Source organism: Trachurus japonicus, chromosome 5 (assembly GCF_045865225.1).
Source record: "Trachurus japonicus isolate A0001 chromosome 5, Traja_1.0".
In the NCBI taxonomy this organism is placed as follows: Eukaryota; Metazoa; Chordata; class Actinopteri; order Carangiformes; family Carangidae; genus Trachurus; species Trachurus japonicus.
In genome coordinates, this window is record NC_140911.1 from 28370515 (window position 1) to 28398092 (window position 27578).

At 42.8% G+C, this 27578-nt stretch overlaps 1 protein-coding gene across 1 annotated transcript in view; it reads left to right on the forward strand.

Moving 5' to 3' along the window:
* The window catches only part of tex264b (testis expressed 264, ER-phagy receptor b), a 70615-nt gene that overhangs the window by 30906 nt on the left and 12131 nt on the right, over window positions 1-27578 (forward strand). The window contains exon 3 of the mRNA XM_085777189.1: window positions 24120-24285. Within this exon, the coding sequence (XP_085633315.1) occupies window positions 24120-24285 (166 nt within the window). The remainder of the gene's footprint in view (window positions 1-24119; window positions 24286-27578) is intronic.

Here is a 27578-nt window from a genome sequence, read left to right on the forward strand (position 1 = left end):
ACAAGAAGAAGAAGTACGACGCGGACTTTCCTCTGAATCCGAACTTGGCTCACATATTGGGCATGGCGTTGATGCTAATGGTAGCAAAGCCCAGGGTTTCCCCCAGTGTATTATAAGCCTGGCGGGCCGCCAGGCCTTACTTGCCCCCCCGCCAGGCTAAGCATCGTTTATTAATTTTTTTAAATCAGTTTTTATACTCCATAAACACGTGATCAGGTGTCTTTTTCATCACCTGACAACGTCACAACTTCGTCGCGCATAACGGGACACGTCACGGACATCATGCTCCTCAGACCGCATCTATGATCAGCCCGCTGCTTCACCAGCTGACCGAGAGGAACGCACCGAGTCCACGTTAACGTGAGCCGAGCCGCGGCTCCAAGTCAGGCAGTCAGCTGCTGCAGCTGTTAGCTGTTAGCTGTTAGCTGGTAGCTGGTAGCTGTTAGCACGTCGTCCCCTGCAGCATCAGAGCTCCGGACTCCTGTGAGCCGCGGGGCTTTGCCCTGATGTGGAAATGATCCATTGTTTCATTTTTCAGCTCGTAAAGTTCGCGATCACACACGTTTGTTTTCTCTGGTCCAAACTGTGTCCACCAGACGCGTTTTTAGCGCTAAAACGCCCTCGGCGCTTGCTTCTTTTTGTCGCGGCGCTCAGAGCGCTTCGAGTTGAAATCTGTTCAACTTTTAGAACAGCGCTACGCTCGTCAATGTCACTTTTCCCCGCACTGACCAATCAGAATCAAGAAGGGGCGGGACTTACGTTACCGACAGCAACACAACCGGAGACGTGGCTCGGTTTATATCATGACCCACTTGTATTGAAGGTAGGCCGACCTCAGGGTCCATGTCAAAAGCTGCTGCTAATGCTATTGTGTATTTTTGACACTCGTTGTAGTGTTTACATTAAACAAGGCCGGAACACGGAAGTGTCAGAGGACTCGTTTTGTAACCTAGCAACAGCGGCGTTCTGACGAGGGAGAGAGAGCGCGCTAAGCGCTGGGAAAGCAGCGCTGAGAGCGCTGTCAGAGCTGAAAGCGCGTCCGGTGGACACGGCCCCTAAATCCGCGAGTGTCACGTTTCCATGACAACTGACTGGAAAAAGAGCGTGGTACGTCATTACGTGACTCCAAATCTTTTACAGTCTATGCTCCAGATGTAAAAAATCTCGGAGAATAAAATAAAATAAAATCTGAGAAATAAAGCTAAAGGAGACACCAGGCAGTTGTTCTTTTTAGTTTTTAATGCAAACAGTTGATGCTATTTATTTAAATATTATTTTATAATTATAATTATTATTATTTATTTATTTTTGTGGTTATTGAACAGCATTTCAAGAGTGCCTTTCTGTAAAACTCTGCTATAGCTGGTGTTTAATATGTTACATAAATGCCTTATAATAACAGATGTTTATGATAATATTTTCAAATTTCCAGTCAACTTTTAACATGGATCCTAAGGCCTTATGGAATCACACCTTATAAATGCTACTGCTCCATTAATGAATCTGTTACCTACAGGGCCCTGCCATCAGTCAATGGTCAGGGTCAGGCCCCTGTCACAAAAAAACATGCTTGGGCACCGGTGGCTCGGCGATGGGCCGCGGAAGGGCCGCCGGTGGTCCGCCAGTGCTACCCTACCACCGGGCTTAACAAGTTTTCTGGGGGAAACCCTGCAAAGCCATAACGGTATTGTTGCTACGATGCAAACTTGTCCATTCATTTTCCTAGATTGCTACTTTGCTAACTGGCTAATTTGAGTAGCGCTTTGGTGACGTGACTACATGGGGCTGGGCAGTTCGAAGAATACTCAAAACAAAAATGGAACGTTACGAGACAGAGTTGTTTTAGAGGAAGTAGTTCCGAGTATTTGCTTCATGTGTCGTAATGTTACACAATTATAAGTTATTATCTTATAGCGTGGTGAATGTGCAGGTCACAACTTGTCCATGAGAGCGTTTTGGAGTTGTTGGATTGTGTATTTAGTTTGATGAGGGAAACGTGTAAATACCATGCAGCTCACGTCTCTGCCCCGCCGATCTAAAAACAGCTTGCCTTGCACCGACAATTAAAGGTAACAAACCTTCTCCTATGACTACAGAGATTATGGCAATGGGCACATTTGCCAAAATGTTTAACAGCTGTAATTGGTCATTAATCGTAATCGAGGTAAAAAGCTCAGTTAATCATGATTTTGATTTTTGCCATAACTGCCCAGCCCTGTTATACACACGCCTGTTTACAAACCAATTAATGTCCAGTGTAGCGAGACACAGCATAGTGAGGACAGGATGTCAATATGTCATAAAAAAGTTATTTGGTCCGCCCGCTTTCAGGTGGGAAAACGCTTGGAAAGCCTTTCACAAATTGTGGACGTTCTCCTTTTTTATCACATTCATTTCTGAGGCGCTTTGCAAACACCTGGTCGGTTTGTTTATCTGTGAAGCCTGCTTTATAATAGGTTGAGAAAAGAAGAATACACACACTTATTCCTGTGTGTCAGCTGAAATATTCCTACAATTTGGTGGTGTCTTTCTGCTGACACCAATTTGCTAATGAAATGAATTTGTTCCAATCTCCTCTGGAGGGGAAAAGCAATCCAACGGCCAATTCAGAACCATTCGAGTATGAGTCCGACCACAGGGTGCCACTAAGGTGCAGAGGTTTGAGACCTAAGTGTGCCATGTTAAGAAAGTGGGAAAGATAAAGAAGAAGAAGAAAAAAAAAGCGGCTTAGGACTTAACTGCTTTGTACAGCTCAGTGACTTTCAAACAGTCCTTGTTCATTTGTCAGGGCTGAATAAGTCTGTGTGAAGAGCGTTGTTGCTTGAGTGACACCTGGATTGTTCGTACCGGTAGCGACTACTGTCACTCATTATGCCCTCGGTCCCTTTGAACCACTTCTCTCCCCCTCTGGGCTTTGAAATGAAATGTAGATTATAAAGGGCTGTAGAGATACCACGTCCCATCATCCCCTCCTCTGCGTGAAGGGGACGAGATACCGAGAAGAAAGGACTGCTCCGTTGTGGAGGAAACGTTGTGAGTTGGTTATTTTGAAAGTCGCAACAGTGGTAACAGAATGAAACATAAAAAAAGGTTGACTGGATGCGATTAGAGAAGTTAAAGAGGAGAAATGATGGGAAAGTAAGTCGGTATAGGAAGAGGAGGGTCGTACGCCTCCGACAGAACCCTATCCTCCATAATCTTACAGATTACTGTCATTAACAAACCCGCTACAGGAAGCAGTCAACTACCACTGTCCCCTCAATTACATGTTCTAAGTTGCTGCTGAGAGCTACAGTTTAGAGCCCTTTTGTTCATATACGGTACATTCAACTACATTATGAGAGCTGACATCTAAAATGTGCAAAGGAGGAACACACTTACTATTAATGTTGATCCTTTTATTTCCTCTTACCCAGTCCGGGGCAGTTTTCATCAGCTGCTGCACCCTTTTCATTCCTCAAGTATTTTTTATTTATGCCTCAATCCAAATTTCAAACTTCAAATTTTCTCTCTGTTGAGAAAAAAAACCCCTGATGTCCTTTGGTTGTGAGATAGAAGGCTGGGTCCAGTGGTCGTATTATCTGTAGCAGAGACGCTCTCTGTGCCCTACAGCCTGTGAAAGCTTGCTGTCATTATCAACCATCAGGTGAATATTACCTTTTTGAAGTCATTTGAAGTTGCTGCAGCCTAAGTTGGTAGTGTTCCTGCAGCATTTAGCACCCAAATATGTCTCAGCTCTCAATTCTTTTTTTTTTTTAAAGCTCAAGGGAGAATATCAACTGATGGATGCAATTTTTCTGTTCTCCCCATGCTTTCTCTGCTGTAAGTATTATGCAAGAGAAATCTTAAATTCATATTCACTGGATATATGTGGGCAACATCTTGGACCCAGACATGCCTCAGAAATTATGACCTGAATAACCCTGAAATGACGACTAGGCTGAAAAAAGTCAATTCTGTCCTTTTTGTCATTTTTTTTTTAGCATTATAACAGAGGATAGGATATATAGAGGATGTAGTATGTAGAGCTGAGCAGGCACAGTGTGTCCTCTTATAGGGGACACACCATAAAATAACTTAATAGTTGTCTCATGTAAATGTATCTCTGTATTGTGAAACCACCCTTTGAGATCTCACTGGAGTGAGAGAAAAATGCCTCCAGTTTGCTTGTGATCACCTTTGAAAGATGTCACAGCAGAGTTTCCCTGAAGGAATAACATTATGCATTTAATTCTGCTAGCCTTCTAAACCCATCTTGCATGCAGTCTGCTTGTCTCTGGCTACATTTACTTGTATAGTAGATCCCCAGAGACGGAGTCTTTCCTGCCTTTCTAAGTAAAACAAAGTTGCTCATCCTCCAGCAGTAGGATACAGATTGGCCTTTTTTTTTTTAGAAAACAAAACAAAATTCTACCACTTTCCAAATCCAAAAGTCGACGTATAATGAACAGCACTTGGTATAAAGCTGACTAGAAATGTGGACTTTTCAAGATAATGAATTAAATTCCTTTTAGAAAGAATTTGATTATTATTCATTCTAACATTAATACTAACATTAGAACATTCATTTTTTTCTTTTTCAGTTGTTTGTTCTATTTGTTCTATTCATTCTATATATTTTTTATGTTTTATATATTATATTCTAATTGTGTGCCTTTACTGCCACTGGGTGTTAGGAATCTCCTTTGGATCAAAAAAGTATATAATATAGGCTAATATAAAGGGATAATGTATAGTTCGGAGGTTGTTATGGAGAAATAAACCCCGACAGGTTGTATGGAACCCTGACGCGAAGCGGAGGGGTTTCATTCAACATGAAGGGGTTTATTTCTCCATAACAACCGACCAACTATACATTATCCCGCTTATTACACGGTTTACGAGTGAAATAATTAATTTGAAACATAATTCTGATCAAAATACGACTTTCATTGATTTAAAATTGCATAATTTAGCGAATCTGCAAGACCGGTCACTTCCGCTGTTTTGCCGAGCCTCCCCCCGTTTGTGCATTTGAAGCCTTTGATAATCAATCAGTGGATTGATAGATGACCATACACGTGTTACGATGTGTGTATTGTGTGTATTGTGTGTAGTCGTATCTGTCATAAACAAGAGATTAACTTTACTGTTTACGGGGTGCGTTTGTGTCACGGAGTCGCGGTGCCACCGAGACGAGAGGAGAGCTGTGACACCGGGTCAGAGGCTCTGATCAGCAGGTTTGGTTTCCAGCAGCGATGTGGAAGGAGCCTCCACTCTACTTGTAACAGGTTACAAGTCATTTATCTAACATCACTATTAGTCCGACGCTGTTTAATGACGGTAAAAATGAAACACAAGGTAAATATCCTGCATAGTTTCTCTTTTCTGTACTGCGCTGATCAGAGCGGCGTCCCTAGCAACGGTCTGTTATACATGACGACGGTCCGTTATACAGAAATAACAGACCGCAGAACGCAGCGCTGGACCAATCAGAGAGCAGGATTCAATAGAGCCGTGTAATAAATAATAATAATACTACATATAATTCACTCGCTTTTATCTTGATGTTTTGTTTTTAATGATATTATGATCTTTTATGCTTTCACTTCTTTTTTTTGTAAGGTGACCTGACTTGAAAGGCGTCTCCAAATAAAATGTATTATTATTATTACTACAATTATTATTATATCTTTTAAAATATGTTTCTGATATGTTTTCTGATCTGCAACTTATGCCTTCTTTTTTTTCCTCCTTTTTTGTTGGTTCAGCAGGGGGTCGGCAGTTGTGTCGCTGGTGCATTTTGTTTACTTGCGTGTCGTTTTGTTACACTGACAGTTAAATCCAAATGGCTCAAGTGGTGGTCTTGGTGTTGCAATTCTTATCGCCCACCAGGAAATGGTAAATTACACTGGATGTATTTAAAAGAAGCCCTGTTTGCACATTATCTCAGTCCAGTACAATGGTTGGCAGCACTTATCTGCTACTTTCTTCCACCAGCCGTCCTCTTCACTGCTGATAGTAGTGTTGGGTTCTTTGTGCTCTTCTCCTCAGGAGACCAGGGGCCATGCTGTTTGTGTCTCACTCAGTGCTCGCGATGATCATTTGTTGGCTGTTTTCCTCTGAATGTAACATCTGTTTTTCTTCCTTCCAGTACAAGTCAGTTTTTGGTATATTCTTGCAAAACATTTTGCACAAACCAGTGAAAAAGATGCTTCAATACTGATATAATCTCAACTAAAATTCTTACATTTACTTGCTCTTCATTATATTTGATTTACTATTCCCATGTAGCATTTTCTTCCACCCACTCAGCCTGATGCATTGCTTCTTCATTTCTCCCTGTGTTACTGCTGTGTGCACTGTGCCCGGCTTGGATAGCATAGCAGGTGTGGTGTTATCACCATTATCTGCAAAAGGACAAGGTTCTGTGGAAACCTACAGGCTATGGTAGACAATTCAGGCATGTTGCCTGTTGTTTTCCATTTGGCAGGCAGCTGGTTGGAGAGGTGATTCTTATCAGCACTTGCAGTATTGATTTGCTTTGCTTTTTTAGAAAAAAAAAAAAAAAGTTCATCAGCCTCGCCCCTGGGAGACAGTGGTGGGAAACACTGGTTGTAACCTGGCATCATCATCCATTCAAACATTTCATTTTCTCACTACTCATGTTTATGACCCTTACAGCAGCCTCTGCTGTACATTTTTTTTTTTATATATATACAATTTACATGTAGTTTACTGTAGTGTTAATTAGCTAATAAAAACACATGACGTTAAACTGGTGGTGAATTATGAACCTTATGAACATTAGAGCTCAAAGAAACAACATTTTCAATATTAAAAAAGACTAAACTATTAATTAGTCAATGATAAAATTATACAACAGATTAATCGTTAATAAAGATTGGCTGATGGGAAATTGTTGATACTCTATTCTATTGCTTTCAAAAACCCCATGTGCGCTGGTATGGTTGTGTGGTCCATTAGGGTCACCCTGTTATTTGGATTTAGGACCAGTCTGACATGAATCTGAGGGTGCACCAATGCGAGCCGCCAGATGAAGGTAGGGGATTCATGAAAATTCAAAGTAGGGTGTGATTCATCAAAGCCACCTGGGAAAAGGCATGTCTCATTTCTCTGTGTGTTTGGACTTAATGGCTCCTCTGGCAGCTTGTTCACAGGCTTTGTTTGTGTCAGGCTTGACTTTGGTTATTCTTCCTCTACAGCACCACTGCTTTTATTCCTTGTCGAAATCACTCGTCTGCTGTAAAATGTATTCTCTGTTTGTTATGTTGCCCCAGAGTGCCTCTGGGCATCTCCTTCACTAACACTTGCAGCTCTACACTGGAAAAAAAAATTTACTCCTCCTTTTGTTTATCGTTGAATTGCTTGCTTGTGAGGAAAATTGCAGCAAAATGTCATTTAAAAAGTATATACAATATTTCTTGGTTAAAACAGATAAGGAAGATGTACACCCAACCTTTCTTTAGAGAAAAAAAAAATAAAAAAATATAAATAAAGAAAATAATAGTCATGGGGAAAAAATCCATAATTATAAACAATTCAAATCAGCTCACCTTCCTCAGTTCAATAGATAAATAAAAGTATTTAACCTTCCCTTTTTGTCTTAACACACAGAGCCTAATGGTAGAGCTGGTATTTCTTGACAAGACATGATTATGGTATTCAATTATTTAATCTAACGATGCCATTTTTCCCCATATAAAGCTAATAACTGCCAAGCTAGCATGTTGACAGGAGCTGATATAGTGAAACATTATGGTGAAATGGTTTCATTGCTAATGACTGTCGGCTGCTTAGTAGCTACACTTCCTTTCTTCAGTGTCTGTGAACTGCAGCAGGTCGGTCTATATCAGGGGCGTCTAACTCATTTTAGTTCAGGGGAAACATACAGCTCCATTTGATCTCAAGTGGGCCAGACCAGTTAAGTAATAGCTTGACCCACTAATAATGAGAACTCTAAAATTTTCCCTTTGTTTTAGTGCGAAGAAGTACAAGTATTTTATAAAGAGGTTTACATTTAAAGGGATATTTCAACATTTTGGCAAATTGGCCCATTGCCATAATCCCTACAGTTTTAGCAGTAGGTCCGTTACCTTTAATTGTCGGTGCAAGCTGTTTTTAGAACGGCGGGGCAGAGATACGAGCTGCTCAGCTAGCGCTACGGAGGCTCCTGCTTTCCCTCAAAACTCATCAAATTCACAATCCAACAACTCCAAAACGCTCTGGTGGACAAGTTGTGACCTGCACATTCACCACTATGAAATAATAATCGAACGTTACGAGACAGAGTTGTTTTCGAGGCAAATGCAAAGCCGCCGATGTGCGTTCCTGTCGATGGCAGTCGTTTTTCGGCAAGCAGTCTCTTTTCGGCACAACACCGGCTTTGCATTTACCTCAAAAACAACTCCGTCCCGTCACGTTCCGTATTTCATAGTGTGGTGAATGTTCTAGTAGGCCTATCTCTGCCCCGTTAATCTAAAAACAGCTTGCACCGACAATTAAAGGTAATGAACCTACTGCTATGACTATAGAGATTATGGCAATGGGCAAATTTGCCAAAATGTCGAAATATCCCTTTAATAAACTCTCTTTAACAAAACATCTTATGAACAACCTGAAATTTCTTGAGAAATATACGTGCCATTATATTAATATTATACCTCTTCTGTCTTCTTATAATCTTCACACTTTTTCACACAATTCAACCTGCAGGCCGGATTGGAGCCTCTGGTGGGCCGGTTTTGGCCTGCGGGTCACACATTTGACACCCCTCATCTATAAACCAATAGACATGTGATTGATTCTGTCGCCCCACAGTCACAGAAGTAAATATTGGACTCATTTTTCATCTTCTGAACATTCTGATGTTAAAATGACAAATTTCAGACAGAAAAAACACACCACCACCAGATCTGGCACAGATCTCCAAGGTAACATCAACTAACATTCAGGAACACCCTCGCTCACTAATTTTTCTAATGCTACATGACTGTTAGCTGTGTAAATATAATGTTAGCAGAAGAAAGAATAAATAGCTCCCTTACCTCTGCTGACAACTTTTATCCATCCACACTCACAACACTCAGAAACGAGGCGGGGTACGGGACGCACACATAGGAGGCAGGAAGTGTTAACCATTTCATATCATTGGCGCAGCTTGTAATGGGCCATCTTGTAGTATCTTTGGCTTCATTGCGTTCTGGCGCATGACATACATAATGACCAAATGTTAACGTTTGGATGAAGGCAGATCCAACAGTTTTAAACTTTAAACAGAGTAACTTCAGCAGATTCTCCACCTACCAGGAAGTAAACGTTTTCTCAAAGGTGAGTGGCCAGTCTCTTTGCACAAATGAAATAAAGTGCAAGAGACTGGCTAGGATAAAACATGGGCCGGAGAAGAACTCACTTTAATCATTCATTTATAACCTGTTAACTCCAAACTATGCTCTTAGTTCTCAGATTATAGTGCATGCATGTATATCTAGCCCATAATGCGACTTGTGTCTAAATCTAGTGGTAAACACTGAAGAAAAAAAAAAGAAGAAAAAGACTGTCATTCAAAATCAAACATTTATGTGCCATTTCATGTAATGAATTGGTGTGCAACTTCTATGACTTTCCAGGAAAGAGTAAGTCATCAAACTAGAACGTAGTCTGAATGTATAAGTGGGGACCGGATATCTTGTTTTAGAGCTCTAAAAATACCCCGTACAGTTTTAATTTATTTATCCAAGGCCACATGTGATGTGTTTGCACAGGGATTCCATGCAGATGTTGGTCTCCAGGCTAGAAACCTGGAGAGGGAGGACGGCAGCACATCCTCATTCTTAATGAACATCATCTATTCTTCCTCCTATATTCCCTCCGGGGCCTGTACAGAGTGGCCATACACAACTAGCATGAGAAAGTATGAGAGGTGATTACAGAGCCGCACACACACCTGCGCAGGATGTTTTTGGACATTCTCCGTCAACCCGGCTAATTTCATTCATCTTTAATCCCTGTTGATGCAGATTTCCTTTTCGCAGAGCCTCGGTACAACAAAGAGCCGCAATTACAAGGTTTAGTTAACTGTGACATGTGAATTAGCTGAATAATTAAACTCACTATAACGATTAACATTGCTTCCGTGGCACCTTTTGAATGAAGCAGCTTTGGCACGCGCTGATACGTACTTGTGAGGCTGGTGAAGGGGAGAATCTACTTCAAAGTATTGGGGATGGCCAGGATGATTGCGTTTACCCATTTATAATTCATGACCTACTCTGCATTTGCAATCATGGTTGGCAAGAGTGAACTAGTAGTGACAAAAATAAATAAAAAAAGAACAGCAAGAAAACAAGCGACAGGAGCTGAAATTGATATATCCTGACCTGCCTCTACAGTTTTTATTATTTTCTTTATTTGATTAATCAATTTAATCAAAGATGCGGTCACGTTCTGCTGCCCCCCTGTAATTTCCCACGTCTGTTTTCTTAATAACACCACAGTATAATGGTGTTTTCATGCCAGAGAAGCAACATAACAGATATCTTAATGTCCAAAAACCTTGCCATTTCTGTGCAGTGGAGGATGTGAAGAAAACGTGGCCCCATTGTGACCCTGATGCTCTGGACCGCCTTAAGTGCTCTCCTGGGTCTCTGTGGCCCCTGATATTGTAGGAAGATATTATGGAGAAAATCAAACAAAAATCAATAAGTACACTAGCCACATTCCCCAATACCAATTATTACTAAAGGCGTTCAGAATGTGGCAAGGTGAAGAGGGCCCGAGCGGGGATTGAACCCACACCTCCCGGGTAATAGTCATGCGCGCTTGCCAGTCACCCAAAGGGACATCCCTTTGGCCAAGTAGCCAGGGCACATGATCAATTGGAGGCATAGTGACAGGAACCTCAACTGTCACATCTCTCCCCCTCTTTTCACAAGCACGTCCTCGTGCTTCCGCGCAGGCTGCCACACATTAGGAATCCATGGACCCACCCCTAGTGCTACATGGATCCTGCCAACAACGCCAGAATGTGGCAAGGTGAAGAGGGCCCGGGCGGGGATTGAACCCACACCTCCCGGGTAAGAGTCATGCGCGCTTGCCAGTCACCCAAAGGGACATCCCTTTGGCCAAGTAGCCAGGGCACATGATCAATTGGAGGCATAGTGACAGGACCACCACTGTCACAAGAGCATAGTCCACATCAGGTCTAATCATTAGCCTGTCCTCTGTCCCGGGTTTATGAGACACAGCACAACTGACATAACTGTGTCTACGCGGCTTCATGGGTTAGTTTGCACCGAGCAGTGATTGTAATCATAAAGAGGGATGCATTCAACCGCCTTTTTCAGACTTAAACATTACTTTCATAACTTTGTGAATAGATCGGCATCATGGATCAGCCCCATTATCTGATACCCAATCTAGCTATTTAGTCAGCTGGGCTAATATCCGATCTAAAAGAGGAACTATGCAGGATTTTTACCTTAAAGGGACAACAAGGAGTTTTGGAAAGCAAAGTGTTTTCACACTACATTTACCATGAGCCTCCGCACGCACGGTGAAATTCTCACGGACGTCTTGCCAAAAATGTTTTCATTCATCAAGAATTAAAGTCAGAGGTTCGAAGATGATCAGATACCGTTGTAGTTCCGACCATGAACAGCGATTCGGCGAGTTATTCTCATGACTCGCCGGGCAGCGTCAGCGAAACCCAAAGTAAGGAACTGCTGGTCGGCTCGCCCAGCATTTCCGCCACCACTAATAATAACAAAATGACAAAATGATATATTTATCGAAAATGGAGCCATTAACAAGTGTGGGTAACGTAGATCCATCCACATTAATATGAGACTTTTTTATTGTTGTGGAATTTTTCGTTCTGCCAGTGGAGAAACTCCTCGTTGTGCCTTTAATTAAATAGCGTCAGAGTAATTGTGATGGTTTAATAAATGACTTGTAACTTGTTACAGGGAGAATGGAGGTTCTCTGCATTCCATATGTGTCTCTTGTTTGAAATACTTCCCCCCAAACCAGTTTTTGTAAAGCCCAGCGTGACATTTCCAAATTGATTGTATTCTTAGACCGGCACTCCAAAAGCAGAAAACATGTACCTATTTTATTTTTTCATTAGGAAAACTGCTTAATTAGATACTCTAAACTCTGCCCTTCTCTGTGCCCTGTTGTCTTTTATATCACTATTTCATCTGCGTTTCAGTGCAGCTGACGCATAAGGTGGGAAACATATTCAATGGCTAAGCCTCTGAGACAGACTGGGGTTGTTGAATGCTGAAACCTTCATCTGGGTTATACTTAAATCTATTGAAAGTCTTTTATTTTGAAGGAGTGCGGCTGTTAGAGCACACATGGAGAGGCTGGATCTTATTGTTGAATATTCATCCACAGTGAGTGAATCAGCAGCCACCCACACGTCTGGCCTTCAAGTCAGAGGTTCTTACCTCTCCACCCCCTGCTGAACAACAGATTTATTTTTCTTTACTTTACTTTACTAATTTACTAATTAATGATTTTCATTCATCATCATCAACTTCGGTCTGCTGAGCGAGCTTTTGCCTTCAAAGAATTAATTCAGGTGGAATTCATTTTAAGGAAAAGTTCAGTGTGTGGGCAAAATTAAACAAAAAAAAAATAGCAATAAGATATTAAAAAGAAAACTTCACATAATTACAAAAGGTGCACAGATGAGTCATTCAGCTTTGAACAGAAAGCTGATGCTTTTATGAAAAAAAACTGAAGAAAGACACTGTAAGTAGCAGCAAGAGAAACAAGGCACCAGTGTGTCAATAAAGTCCTAATTATGAAATGCACCAGTCGCAGGACCTAAAACACGCAATGTGGCGAGAAGAGTAATAATTGAATAGAACGTGCACTTTGTTAAAAGCGTGTTTCTGTGAGGATGCAGCCAGAATGACTTACATTCAGGTCAAAGTGGCTGAGCAGTTAGATCCCTGGTGACTGTTTTTTTTTGTCTGCTTTCAGTTTTGTTTACATTTTGAGAAAGCAAAAACATGTTTTTAACCCGAAGTGTCTTTTTTACCATCTTGCAGAACCCATTAGATCTCGATGCTTTCTCTCTCTGCACCTTCACATAATTGCTGAGGTATACGGAGCCACTCAGCAGGACTGTGATACACCATAATTTCCCTTGTAAACACAGGTTTCTCACAATGTTTCCATTCCCCCAAAAACCCAGGTAATAATGTTAGACCAGAGGCAGGGCCCTTTTTACATTTTTTTTTTTTTAATTTTACAATCGCTCTTACCAATGCATCTTTCTGTATCATCACACCTGAACCTGTTGTTCTTTTTGCATGATGTAGTCCAGTTGTTTGCCAATTTTTTTGTCTTGTGTACCCCCGAGCCTATTTGTCAGACTATGAGAACCCCTTCACTCATACATTGTGATGATTCCCTAAAGGTGGTCGGATAAAACACAACACAACTGATTATGAAATGAAAATCATTTTAATTTCTTACTTTAATTTGTAAAAAGACAAACACAAATTAAACATAAAATTAAATAAGAATCTGTCTGCCTTCACAGCAAAAAGACACACTGAGGCTGTGGTGGATCCGCAAATGCAGTGAATCCATACAAAATGCAGTTTTCACTGACCTGCCTGTGTGAAAAGAGGAACGATATGCTGCCAGTGGTGCTGCCAAAACAATGCGAAACGTACGAGCTGAAAAACTAAACAATATATCATTTTCACCCTTGGTTGCTCTTTAAATTCTGTGCAGATTGATAAGTAGATTGATAAGCACAGTAGAGTTTAAATACTTAGTATTTAAACTTGTGGTATCGAATGAGTATAAGAATCGTGAAAATTCACTGGTATTGGTTTGGTATCGTGACAAGCCTAAATAACGTAATCCACCGCTCCATGGATTGCTTTCTTGCCAGCTTCGTTAAAAACAAATGCACATGGCTGGGAGGAGGGTTAGCAAAACAGAGGAAAGGCGACCGGACTTGCATCGTTCCCCTTTGTCTGTGTAAACCACACTATGTAGTATAGCGGTGCTGGTACTCTGGTTGAGAAGGGCAACTACAGTATCTGCTACCTGTGTCTTTCTGGGAGAAGCACGGTAGCCTATGTGAATTTGTTGGTGTTGCCAGTATCGATGCTGTTGCCGGTACCATCGTCACAATTTTATGACTCATAGTGGAATCAAATTCAATTTTCTTTTCTGTACGGTCCAAAAACTGAATAGTGTTGCTTTAAGTTTGGCTTCTGTCTTCTGTTTATCAGCAGGCTCCCCACCATCTCCTGAGTCCAGAGCAAAAATAACTGGACATGTGAGCCATTCATCCTTGTTAGCTTGCAGCTAGCCTATATTTGGTTGTTTTGGTGTTTGCCGTGGCCTTGACATGTGTCTTTACTGAGTTGTTCCACAGGTTATTGTCTTCAAGGGGAAACGAATTGTGGCGTGTACATACTTATGAGTTTATGGAATGACTTGGATGGAATATTTACTTATCATCTTGGAAATAAATGAATAATTGTTTCCATGTACCTCCTGCAATGTGCTTGCGTAGCCCTGGTCGGGGATCACTGATGGAGTGAAGCAAACACGTGTCCACTTCTCCTCCATCCCTCACTGCTCCTTCGATTGTTCCCTTTCAAACAGTCTGGGATTTATATGAAAGAAGTGAAGCAAGAATAGAGCAGTCCAGAGTGGCTGCTCTCTATTTTAGGTCCATTATATTCATTTGTAGGTGTTACCATTATTTCTTCTCAGGATAAATGCAGTGCTTTTAAAAACCCACTCTTACTCTGCTCATCTGGCTTGTAATGCTTTTATGCTTGGGTCTTTTTAAAGTGTGCCACTGGACTGTTGAGACTCCTCTTATTTAGTACATCTTGCCTACAGTATTGTATCTGTCAGGTCCTCTCAAACCTTTTGTTATGAAACACCAACAAGCCAAATGAAATGCCTCATCCATTTTCCTCTGTAAGTGAAAGCAAATATAATCTTGACAAATCAGAACGTATCAACCCTTGAATCCCTGTGTGTCGGCGTTGTATTGACAACGTGTCTGCGCCATACTCCCGTTTCTTCCCCATTTGATCATTTATTGATGGCGCCTGAACACGCGGTGTTAAACTGCTGTGTGTGTGTCGTCATGCATACGTGCACGTCAATATGCAATATGCAGCAGCCTGCGTCTGACTCCAGCTGATGATGAGCCAAACCAATGAAGGGTACACAGATGTTTCTGAAGGAAAAATGTGCACCAATAATTGATGTTGCTGAAATCACTAAAACTGACAACGTTGTTTCCGCGGCAGCACGAAGTGTCGCTGCTGTCATAATTGGGCCGGGAGACAGATGGTGAGAGAGATGATAGGACGAAGTTTGAAAAGAAGTTAGCTGTCTTCCTCCAAAGGGTGTCTCAGAAGTGTGTGTGTGTGTGTGTGTTCCTGCTAGCCTGATTATCATATCCGGCGTGTGTGACGTTCCTGTTGTTCCATTAAACAGTATCTACCTGTCAGTTGACATCCGCTTTGCTTGGAAGTGGCGCGTCAGCGAGGGGGGGGGGCGCGGGGACACCGTGCTCGCAGGATCTGTCAAGAAACTATAGTAATCTCAACGGTTTCAACTCTTCTTGGTTGTCATGAATTTGCCAAAGTATAAGAAATGATTTATGGTCTAAAAAGGCTTGGGCTAATGTGGTGCAAGTGAGTGATGAAACACACGATTCAGGGAAATGGATGGAGAGTGCAAGGAGGTCTGCATTACCATAATACAGTGCTTTTATTCCCAGTTTTTACTGAACCCATGCAATAGGCTCTTTCAATTAAAGCAATAACTTCATATCAAACTGTATTAAATGTTTTTTATTTAAAGGGATAGTTCACCCAAAATTGAAATTTGACTCATTATCTACTCACCCTCATGTCGACTGACTAAGGGCTGGGAGAAGTTTCAGAGTCCTCCGTGGCTTCTCTGAGTTACAGGGGGTCTCGGCGTAGCAGTGCATGTCCATATAACGGTTGCAAATGGATACCAACTGTCTTCGTAACAAAAAGACATACCAAAAAACATCCAAATACCTCCATGCTGCTCGTATGTAATGTCCATCTTGTATTGAAGCCCCGAAATGCGAAATTGTCCCGAAAAAAATATTTCAAGCTTGTTTGTAGTGGAAGCTCCTCTTCCCGGTTCATCCAAATTTGACGGACCAGGAAGAGGAGCTTCCGCTACAAACAAGCTTGAAATATGACTTATTTAATTTTTTTCGGGACAATTTCGCATTTCCGGGCTTCAATACAAGACGGACATTACATACGAGCAGTATGGAGGTATTTGGATGTTTTTTGGTGTGTCTTTTTGTTACGAAGACAGTTGGTATCCATTTGCAACTGTTATATGGACATGCACTGCTACGCTGAGACCCCCTGTAACTCAGAGAAGCCACGGAGGACTCTGAAACTTCTCCCAGCCCTTAGTCCACATGAGGGTGAGTAGATAATGAGTGAAATTTAAATTTGGGGTGAACTATCCCTTTAATGTTACATCAGATCAAACAGCAGCCAAAGTGAAAACTGACATCAATTTTAGCAAATTAAAACAAATTAAATTCAAATCATCGACAGTAACATCGACACTGAGTTTCTAGTATTGCTCGACATTTAGCATACTATACATGTATGCCGAATATTGTGAAAGCAACAGACATGGGGCATCGCATGAGTGGAATAACAAAGCATGGTTTATGAAAGGTTAATGAGCCCGCAAGAAGTGAAGTGGTCGTGTGAGACTTCCTGTCTCTGTCTGGAGGAATGAGGCGGTTAACGGAGAGAGGACGGCGGCAGCCATGACGGGCCGGCGTGTGTAGAGGCAGATTATACAGAGCCATGTGCTGCATGTCGGGTGTGAAGAGAGAGAGAGAGTATAATTCATCCAACAGCGACGTTCCCACGTACCGTTTTCAGCTTTCTCAGACTTGTGTTAGTGTAAAGTGTTCTTTGTTTGACCAACCAGTGAAAGTGGACAAGGCAACACAAGACAAAAGGTACGGTTTAAAGGAGTCCTTTTTATTTATAGAAATATATAAAAAAACTAATCAAGTCTATGGGGGAAGTAATTAAAAAAGTCTGGGAGGAGGTGGCTGAGAGTGTGGCTCCGTGTGGCCTGGTGAGTGGCCGGGCTTCACTCACACAGGTTGGCAGGCTGGCTGGATCTGCTGGTCAGTTGGTGTCCTGGTTCAGTGTCAAGGCTGTATCATCATTGCTGGCGCTGTGTGCTGTGCTGCTTACGACTGCTGCAGGCTGCTGCACTCCACTTCGTGGCTGTAAAGCGCTCCTGTTCAGCCCTTGAGATTCCAACCTGACCCAGCGTCCAAAGTAACTCCAGCCTACGCCACACGCCACCTGTCACAGAGAAGATCAGAGGGAGACTCAACACCAGATACATTCAACTTAAGACCTCAGACCACATTCACACAGGTACCTGTCACAGAGAAGATCAGAGGGAGACTGAAGGAGAGAGTGTGTGTGGGTAATTAAGCTGGTTGCCGACCTGTCCAGCACACCTGTTTCCAGTTAGCCCGTCACCATGCAATCACTGCAGACACACTCACTCTGTTAAACCACACCCACAGCAAAATCCACCACAGTGTCACACAAAATACAAAGATTACTAGCCGATACAGCTTTACCCTGTTACACCCCTCCCTGCTGAAACGGTCATTGTCCCAATGACCACTGTGCAACGGCACACTGGCTCTAACGGTCCTGGTAGCACTGTGGGGGCATGCCTCTGGTCGCTCTGGTGGATCGTCTGGGCTCTGGAGTCCTGGACGCTGGTCTTGCCTCAGCACCTGTAGGAACCCAGAACCCAACCCATGGGGGCCCGACGGGACCCCTGTTTGAGGTCTGTGGCTGGGGGCTTATGGGCTGGATCACTCGATGATTCGGGCCATCGGACACCTGACCGGGGCCTTGCATCCCATGCTGTAGTGGTGCTGACAGGGGTCTCAAGAGGTTACGATGCACAACTTTTTCAACATTTCTCTCCACTTGTCTGATGACATACACTGGAAGTTCAGGGTCTGGCTGCTTAATCACCATGTACGGTTGTTGCTCCCACTTATTGGCCAGTTTACCCCGGCCCTTGGCTCTCATGTCCTGTAGAAGTACCTGTTGGCCTGTGGTCAGTGGTGAGCCGTCCGCCTTCTGGTCGTAGTAGGTCTTTTGTCTGGCCATCTCAGTGTCTCTGTGTTGTACGGCCCTTTCGAATGCGAGCTGCAGCCTCCGTTGATGACATTTGACCCAGTCCTCTGCTGATGAGCAGCCCACATTCTCTGAGAGTCCTAGGAGGCGGTCCTGTGGGAGAAATCCCTGCCTCCCAAACATTAAGTAGTGTGGGGGATAGCCAGTAGAGCTGTGCACTGTGTTGTTATATACCTGTAACACTTCTGGGAGATGTTCATGGGAGATGTTCATGCCAGTTCCTCTTGTCCTCCCCCAGGGTCCCCAGCAGTCCTAGGAGGGTCCTATTAAAGCGTTCACAAGCGCCATTTCCTGCTGGGTGGTAAGGCGTAGTGTGGCTCTTGGCCACTTTATACAAGTTACAGAGTTCTTTCATGAGATGCGATTCAAAATTAGGGCCTTGGTCAGACAACAGACGTTTAGATGCCCCAAAAGGCTGGATTACTTTGTTCCACAGTACCTTAGCTGTTGTTGTTGCCGTTTGGTCTCTGGTCGCTGCTGCCCAGGCGTACTTGGTGAAGTGATCTACCATAACCAGCACATTGTGGTATGCGTCTTCTGGGTGACCTATGGACAAAAAATCTACAGACAATAATTCCAAGGGAGCAGAGGTCAAAATAGGGGTCAGAGGCGCAGGCCTAGAGTTAGGAGCCTTACGCAAAACACACTGCTGGCATCGTGCACACCACTCTGTTACCTCCTTGGCCAATTGTGGCCAGAAAAACCTTCTCTGAATCAGAGAGACAGTCTTTTCAGGGCCCCAGTGTCCAGCCTGCTCATGATACAACTGCCAGATATAATGTCGCTCACCTTCAGGAACCACATGTTGGGTTATGGGGTCAACTTCCTTCGGGTCTTGTCGTGTCCGACACAGCACTCCATCCACCAGGGAAAGCCGGGGCCAGTGACGCAGGATCTGCTGGACTGGCTTGGTTTCTTGTTGTCGCTCTCTTTTATTGGGCAGAGAGCCCCTTTGTACATACTTGATTACTCTGACCAAAGTGGGGTCGGCATTTTGAAGGATCCTCCACTGGGCCGGTGTCCTTTCCGGAAACAAGGGTATCCCCGGTGTAGCACTTTTAAGGCTCGGCTTTGTAGTGTTCTTTCCTGCACCGATGCACAGTGCTTTCACAGTCCTGGCTCCAATATGGTTGAAAGCTGGTATCTCCAGCCCCTCTTTTCTCTCCTCAGAGTCTGATGTGGGGGCTTCTGGGGGAAAACGAGACAGAGCATCTGCACTTTGATTAGTACGTCCTGGTTTATATTTTATTTCAAACTGAAAGCTCGCCAGGCGCGCTGCCCATCTCTGCTCCAAGCTCCCAAGTTTAGCCGAGTTTAAGTGCACCAGAGGATTATTGTCCGTATATATAACAAATGGAGCACAGTGCAAGTATTCTTCAAATTTCTGGGTTACTGCCCAGGTCAAAGCCAAAAATTCAAGCTTAAAGGAGCTGTAATTTTTGTCGTTTTTCTCTGTGGGGCTTAAGGTCCGGCTGGCAAATGCAATTACCCTCTCTTTTCCATCCTGCACCTGACTCAGTACAGCTCCCAGGCCTCGGCTGCTGGCGTCTGTATACAAGACAAAAGGAAGGTCAAAATCAGCATAAGCCAGTATTGGTGCAGAGGTTAGGGTCTTCTTTAGTGTGTCAAAAGCATCCTGACAAGTTGAGTCCCAGTTAGCAATTAGTTGATGACCTGAGGCTCTTGAGTGTTTTGGACTGATTCCTCTTAAGAGTTCGTTTAATGGTTTGGCTATTTTAGCAAAGTCTTTCACAAACCTGCGATAATAGCCGGCCAGTCCCAAAAAAGACTGTAGTTGTTTCACTGTCTTGGGGGTCGGCCATTCTTGAACACACTTCACCTTCTCGGGGTCTGGGGAGATCCCCTCTGCTGACACACGATGTCCCAAGTACTGCACTTCTTTTTTCAACAGGTGGCACTTGTCAGACTTTAATTTTAAGCCATGTTTTTTCAGTTTGTCCAAAATTACATCCAAATGTTTTAGGTGTGAATCAAAGTCAGGAGAATATATTATGACATCATCAAGGTAAATCAACAAAGACTGTAGGTTGTGGTCTCCTAAACAGGTGTGCATTAACCTTTGGAATGTGGCAGGCGCATTTGACAAACCAAAAGGCATTCGGGTAAATTCATATAGCCCCATGGGAGTAACAAAAGCAGTCTTTTCCCTGTCGGCGGGGGCGACCTCAACCTGCCAATATCCACTCGCCAGGTCTAATGTGGAAAAATACTTTGCTTTGTTCAAGCTGGCCAATGACTCCTCAATTCGAGGGAGTGGGTAAGCATCTTTGTGGGTTGCTGCATTGAGCTTACGGTAATCCACACAGAATCGTGGTGTTCCATCTTTTTTGCGCACTAATACGATGGGGCAGCCCAAGGACTAGCACTGGGTGTAATGATTTTAGAATCCAACATACCTTGAAGCAGGGTTTTCACTTCCTGATACATTTTTGGTGGAATCTGCCTGTAGCGTTCCCTCACAGGCGGAGCATCACCAGTGGGAATCACATGCTGGACGGTGCTTGTCCTGCCATAATCTTCATCATGTGTGGCAAAAACTGCTCGATGTTTGTGCAGCAGGGTCTGCATTTTTTCTCTCTCCTCTGCAGATAAACCAAGGTCAGTTACATCAGGCAATGAACTCTTTTCAGTATGTTTACTTTTCTCCAGGCTTACTTTGACAGCATTGGTGCTGACCCGGACCATACTCACACTATGCTCTGGTGTGATATCGGCTGGATCAACCTCACACGTCTTAGCTAGTTTCTGATGTCTATAAAGATACATTGATTTTAATTAGAACTCTCCCCCTTTGAACTGTTGACAGGGATCGAGCTACAAAAAGTCCACCCACCTCCTCAGGTTCCACGAGGCACTGGTAGTCTTTTCCACCTGGTCCCGCCTTGGTCCGGCCCCACAGCAGCACCTCACTCTGAGCTGGAACTCTCACAGGGCGGCGATTGATGGTGCGCACGTGCCCAATGGAGCCATCTGGAGCCACAAACTGTGCCTGTGTGGAACAGATTTTAAAGGCCATAGCCCACGCCTGTTGTTGGCGCCAACTGCCAGAAAGACAGTGCAGGGGCTTGTTGTCCATGTTTCTCCAACAACTTCTAATAATGTTCATGCCCACCACCCCTTCTGTATCAGTTAGGCAGTGATCTTTAACAACCAGAAACCCACCCTCAGGAACTTCGACTTCTCCAACTTTAACAGGTAACAACACATAACCTAAATAAGGAATGTCCAGTCCATTAGCAGCTTCTAAGGTCAGCCAGCTGTCAGCCTCCTTAAGCCGTTCACCTTTTTCTGCAAAATGTTCCAAGAAAAAACTGTTCTTCATCAACGACACATTTGACCCTGTATCAAGGATGCAATTAACAGGGACATCACCAAGCAACAGGTTAACTTTAGGGACATCTCCAATTAATTTGTGTGTGTCTTCATGCAGAGGCCCATTCACTTCTGAACACCCCACTGTCTGGGCCGCCACAGTGGTGTATTCTAGTTTAACGATGCTGACCTTTGTCTGTTTGTGCATGAGCGTGCGATATGTCCAGGTTGAGAACAAAGGTTGCAAATGGGATTACCCTGGCCATCATACCGGTTTGCTGAACCTAACCGGGGTCGGTTCCTCCTCGGTGGTCCACTTCGTGGGGCAGGCTGGCTCCACTCTGCACCCCGTGGTGTCCTCTGGTGCAGCTCTGACCGGATCTCTTGAATTAAAGACTGGGACAGTTCATTAAATTTATTTGACATTTGTGTGTTCATTTCATCCCTTAATTGTGTCTTGATTTGTTCCAAATCCTTTACATGAGGAAAATTAACTTGGTTGTGCCCCCTCATGGCAAGGCAGTGTGCTTGTTCAAATGTTTCCCCATATGCTTGTTCCTTTAAGGAGAGCTCTGCCTTGATGGTCTGAAACGTCAGACTATCATCCAATAGAATCTTGGCTCTAAATTCCCCCCTCGTTGCAGAGTCTCTCAGCCCCTCAATCAAATGATCTCGGAGCAACACATCGTCATCTCTGATGCCCCTTGAGTCCTTTTTCTTGAGCCTAAGAAAGTCTTCCTGCAGTCTCAATGCAAAAGAACTAATGTCCTCATGTGGCTCTTGGCGGGCATTAAAAAACTGAGAGCGCAGGACTGAGGCAGTGGCTCTATCCCCATACAATTTATCTAATTCCCCAAAAATCAGCTCAGCTGTGTTGCGCTTCTCTGGAGGTAAAATTAAAATCTCTCTCTTAGCTTTTCCCTCCAGACAACATAGCGTTAATTCAGCTCTAAAATCGTTTGGGACTCCTTGTAAAGCGAAGGTAGTTTTCAGATTACTCTTCCACTCTCCTAAACCAATGTCTGAATCTCTTCCTTTAAATTTAGATGTCATCAGATTAAACATAGGAACCATACCAACCGGTCAGAACATTGCACTAGGAGCTTGGTTTTCTCGACTAGGACCAGGTTGAGGCTCACTTTGATCTGTCTGGTGGCCTTGCCCACCACTGGTTTCTTTTTTGGTCAATCCTGCCGACAACGCCAGTTGTAAAGTGTTCTTTGTTTGACCAACCAGTGAAAGTGGACAAGGCAACACAAGACAAAAGGTACGGTTTAAAGGAGTCCTTTTTATTTATAGAAATATATAAAAAAACTAATCAAGTCTATGGGGGAAGTAATTAAAAAAGTCTGGGAGGAGGTGGCTGAGAGTGTGGCTCCGTGTGGCCTGGTGAGTGGCCGGGCTTCACTCACACAGGTTGGCAGGCTGGCTGGATCTGCTGGTCAGTTGGTGTACTGGTTCGGTGTCAAGGCTGTATCATCATTGCTGGCGCTGTGTGCTGTGCTGCTTACGACTGCTGCAGGCTGCTGCACTCCACTTCGTGGCTGTAAAGCGCTCCTGTTCAGCCCTTGAGGTTCCAACCTGACCCAGCGTCCAAAGTAACTCCAGCCTATACCACACGCCACCTGTCACAGAGAAGATCAGAGGGAGACTCAACACCAGATACATTCAACTTACAATTTCTTAAGACCTCAGACCACATTCACACAGGTACCTGTCACAGAGAAGATCAGAGGGAGACTGAAGGAGAGAGTGTGTGTGGGTAATTAAGCTGGTTGCCGACCTGTCCAGCACACCTGTTTCCAGTTAGCCCGTCACCATGCAATCACTGCAGACACACTCACTCTGTTAAACCACACCCACAGCAAAATCTACCACAGTGTCACACAAAATACAAAGATTACTAGCCGATACAGCTTTACCCTGTTACATTAGCATGTCTCCACTTGTATCCACCGTGGTGTTTCCTCTCTGCATTACATGTATGTGAACATGCAATTTATGTGTTAATTAGTGACATGACTCATCTTTGCACTGGGAGTTCAATCACCACAAATTGTTTCTAGGTATACACACAATCAACTGTTTGTGACATTTCAACAATCAGGCATGACATCATGACAAATGAAGTGAATAACACTGAAAAACACTTCATTTTCTTTCTTTCTTTTTTTTAATTTGTGTAACCTTTATTTATCCAGGAAGACATCCATTGAGATTAACAATTTCTTTTTCAGGGAAGTCCTGGCCAAGATGAGCAGCAGACCATTGTGCACGAATACAAACAGATGAACTAAAAATAACAATTAATTACAATCGACCAAAAAATTCTAGCAGTAAAACACCAAAATAAAAATATCAAAATGACAATGATTCACATGATTAAAAACTCTGATATTTTACATTTAAAACCAGACAAAAGGATGAGAAATGTGGTCATAATGTTAGGCCTGATCGGTGCATATCTATCAACAACACTATATTGTGTGTAATTTTGAATTAAGTGTGAATTTTGATGTATTGTATGTATTGCAGGAAAGGAGGCTGTGTGCACACCCGTTCCTTGAGATCTACAGGGGGGGTCGGGTCCACTTCATGGCTCCCTTGGCTCGACAGGGAGATTTCTATGTGCCTGAGGCCCGGCAGGCGGAGAGGAGGCTTTCAGGAGAAGAGGAATTAGACAGTGACACAGACATCTCAGGTACATGTTCTTCATTGTTGAACTTTGAGGTAACCAGGGAAGGAATCAAAGCCCACAGGCTTACTGCTGTTACTGCTGAGGGAAGACTGATGGGATGTAATGTCCCAAAGTCCCATCACCAATACAGCACAGGAGAGGGCCAGCAAATCTAAATTTAACATGCTCAGTGATTATATTTCCCCAACGCAGTTAAAGGGATGTTGTTCACAATCAGAATTACTTTATTGATCCCTGAAGGGAAATAATTCCCAAATAGAAGAATGAACCAATGAAATGTAATATAAGAGATGTATAAGAGGTAAATTAAAGCAGTATGCTTCAGCCTATACCTTTTCAGTCATTAACATCATACATAAATTTGTGTTATCTATCTATCTATCTATCTATCTATCTATCTATCTATCTATCTATCTATCTATCTATCTATCTATCTATCTATCTATCTATCTATCTATCTATCTATCTATCTATCTATCTATCTATCTATCTATCTATCTATCTATCTATCTATCTATCTATCTATCTAAATGTAAAAATCAGTGTATAATTTTAGGTTGTCTGTAATGACGACTGAATAAACAACTATTACTACTACTGCAGATAAAAAAAATCTAAAATAAAATGAAAATAATACCCTACCGCTATATACTGTAGATAAACCCCACAACAGCAAAATAAACACATTTGCATATTTCACAATACAATACAATACAAAAGATACACAGGATACATAGTGGAGGTAACTCTTAATGAATTTTAACCATTAGGATATTATCCTGGGCTCATATTATTGTAACAATTCCATCTCCATGTTTTCCATATTCCTCGGTCTCTCACTCTGAGGTTTCTCCTGTTTTGTTTTGTTTTGTTTTGTTTTGTTTTGTTTTGTTTTCCATGGAGTTTTTCCTCAGTGGATGTGAGGGTCTAAGGGCAGAGGATGTTGTTATGATGCTGTGTAAAGACCTTTGAGACAAACTATTTGTAAAAATGGGCTATACAAATAAACGTGCCTTGCCTTGCCGATTAACAGAGACTCTAAAGGTTAAAAGTTGTCCCTGACCAATACCGATTTAGGATGCACATCTAAAAACTCATCATGACACTATGGTGGGGCTAATTAGACTGTGAGATTTCCTTCAGTGTGACCAGGACACTTTTGCTTTCACACTGCAAAACACAAAGGGATGTGAAGTGACTGATTGGATCTCAGAATGCTTTTTGACTCGTACTGCGACTTGCTCCCATGGACTTGAGTTTTGATTTGACTTGAACTTGCCTGCAGAGAGTTAAAAAAAAAAAAAAACAGCTCTGGATACAGCAACACCACTGAGAAATCCTATAATATCAGGATTTGACCACAGGCGGTCTAGATTGGACCTAGTCTTTATATTTTGGTTGCTCCTACAGAAAGGCCTTTAAAACAACGCAGTAAAAACATGAGTTCCTGGTGGCCACCTTGGCCCCTCAATGTCAGGATGCCTGTGTTTTTAGCTCCAACATTCAGCTGTTGGATGTTTCCACTCGGGTCGGACCCAGGGGAATCGGCTCTTGTTTCTACTGCTGTTTTGTTTATGAGCAGCCCCGACACACACACAAAAAAACTGTGATTGACACCTTGGTAGGTGTTAATGAAAAGGCCAGACACAACAGCCTCTGGTGGAAGTGTGTTTACACTCGGCACGGGGGCTGTCCACAGCTATGTGGGCGCCATATGGAAACGTTCCCCCTCGCTGTAAAAGATAAACAAATCCTTAAAACACAATTCCACTTGACACTAACTTATCATCAGGAGACATAAAAGCTGGTGGAGGAGTGTTTGGACGAGTCAGAAGTGGATGAAGGGAGATGAAGGGATGAGCTCACATGGAAGAATTAAAATAAGCCCATTTGATGATAAGAGCTTCATTGCACCTAATTGCTATGGCATTGTGACGGAGGCCCTATTGTTACAATTCAGTTAAATTCAATAGAGCCACAGTGAATACAGATATAGCCCAGTTGGAAGATAAAGGACACAAATCAATATGAAGGAACATGAGTATAGGCTAATGCACAAGACAATTTATTTAAATGTGCACATGCAAAAGATTGAATAGGTTGTTTAGACTTATATAGAAAATCACTGGCTCTGAAGCAATTTTTAGACTGACAGAAAATTAATCAGCTACACTGTTCAATTCTAATTATTTATTTAACTCATCCATCATGAATTAATGCCAAATATCCTCTGGTTCCAGCTTCTGAACAATGAGAAGCTGCTGCTTTTGGCTGTTTTGAAACATCACTAAATGGAATATCTTAGGATTTTGGACAGTTGGACGGACAAAACTATAGCCATGTAAACATGTAATATTATGTTCTGTATGAATTTATGACAGTTTTGTCTTTCTTTTTTTCTTGTCACTTTATGAACAATGTGATTAATGGTTTTATCTAAAAGGTCTAAAATATTGTCAGGATATATAACCAAACTGTCTAAGATGCATAAAGCCATAAGTGAGCCTCCGTGGTTTGGTCTGGGATGTGTTGTCAGTCAAATCTGATATTTGAAATGATGATTCTATAAAAGTATTTAATTATTATCAAGTTTATCATTATAGAACAAATTAATATATATTCATTTTGGTTCCTTATTTTTCTTTGAAGTCCCTCAATAATTATAATAATATAATAATAATAATTAGAATATGTATCTGGTATCTAGTGTCACATCTTTCTCCCATCATGCCTCAGAAGTTCCCCTCTGGATCTCTGCTGCAAAAAAAACAATGGAGTGAAACTGAGCGACGCTGACAAATCCACCGCTCTCCATGTGTCACGAGCGCGGTGCATGAGGAGAGGTACCACTCTGCTTCATGACTGTGAATGATAATGTGACAGGTAGCCATGCTCCTGTCACACTGCTATCAACTTACCCAGGTCAGTGGAGCATTGGGGACACCGACCGGAGGCTTCTCTGGAGAAGCGGATGGGTGGGTTGGGGAATCAATGGACCAATCACTCCTCCATACTCATTAGTGGCCGGATTAAACCTCCGGCCCCTCAGCACATGGCTCCTCACTCTGTCAGACAGCTGTCAAAAAAAATGGTGCTGTCACTCTCTTTCTCGGTTGCGTCGCGGCTTCCGGAGCTGTTTTTAACTCTTAGAAGTTCTACCATTTTTCACCGCAACAGAACCAGACGGATGCCAGTGTTGTTGTCATATTTACAGTCTGTCATTCAGTGCCATGTCGAGCAGTGACAGTGGCTTTGATAGGGAGAAATAACAAGCCTTGGCTGCCTTTACACTACAG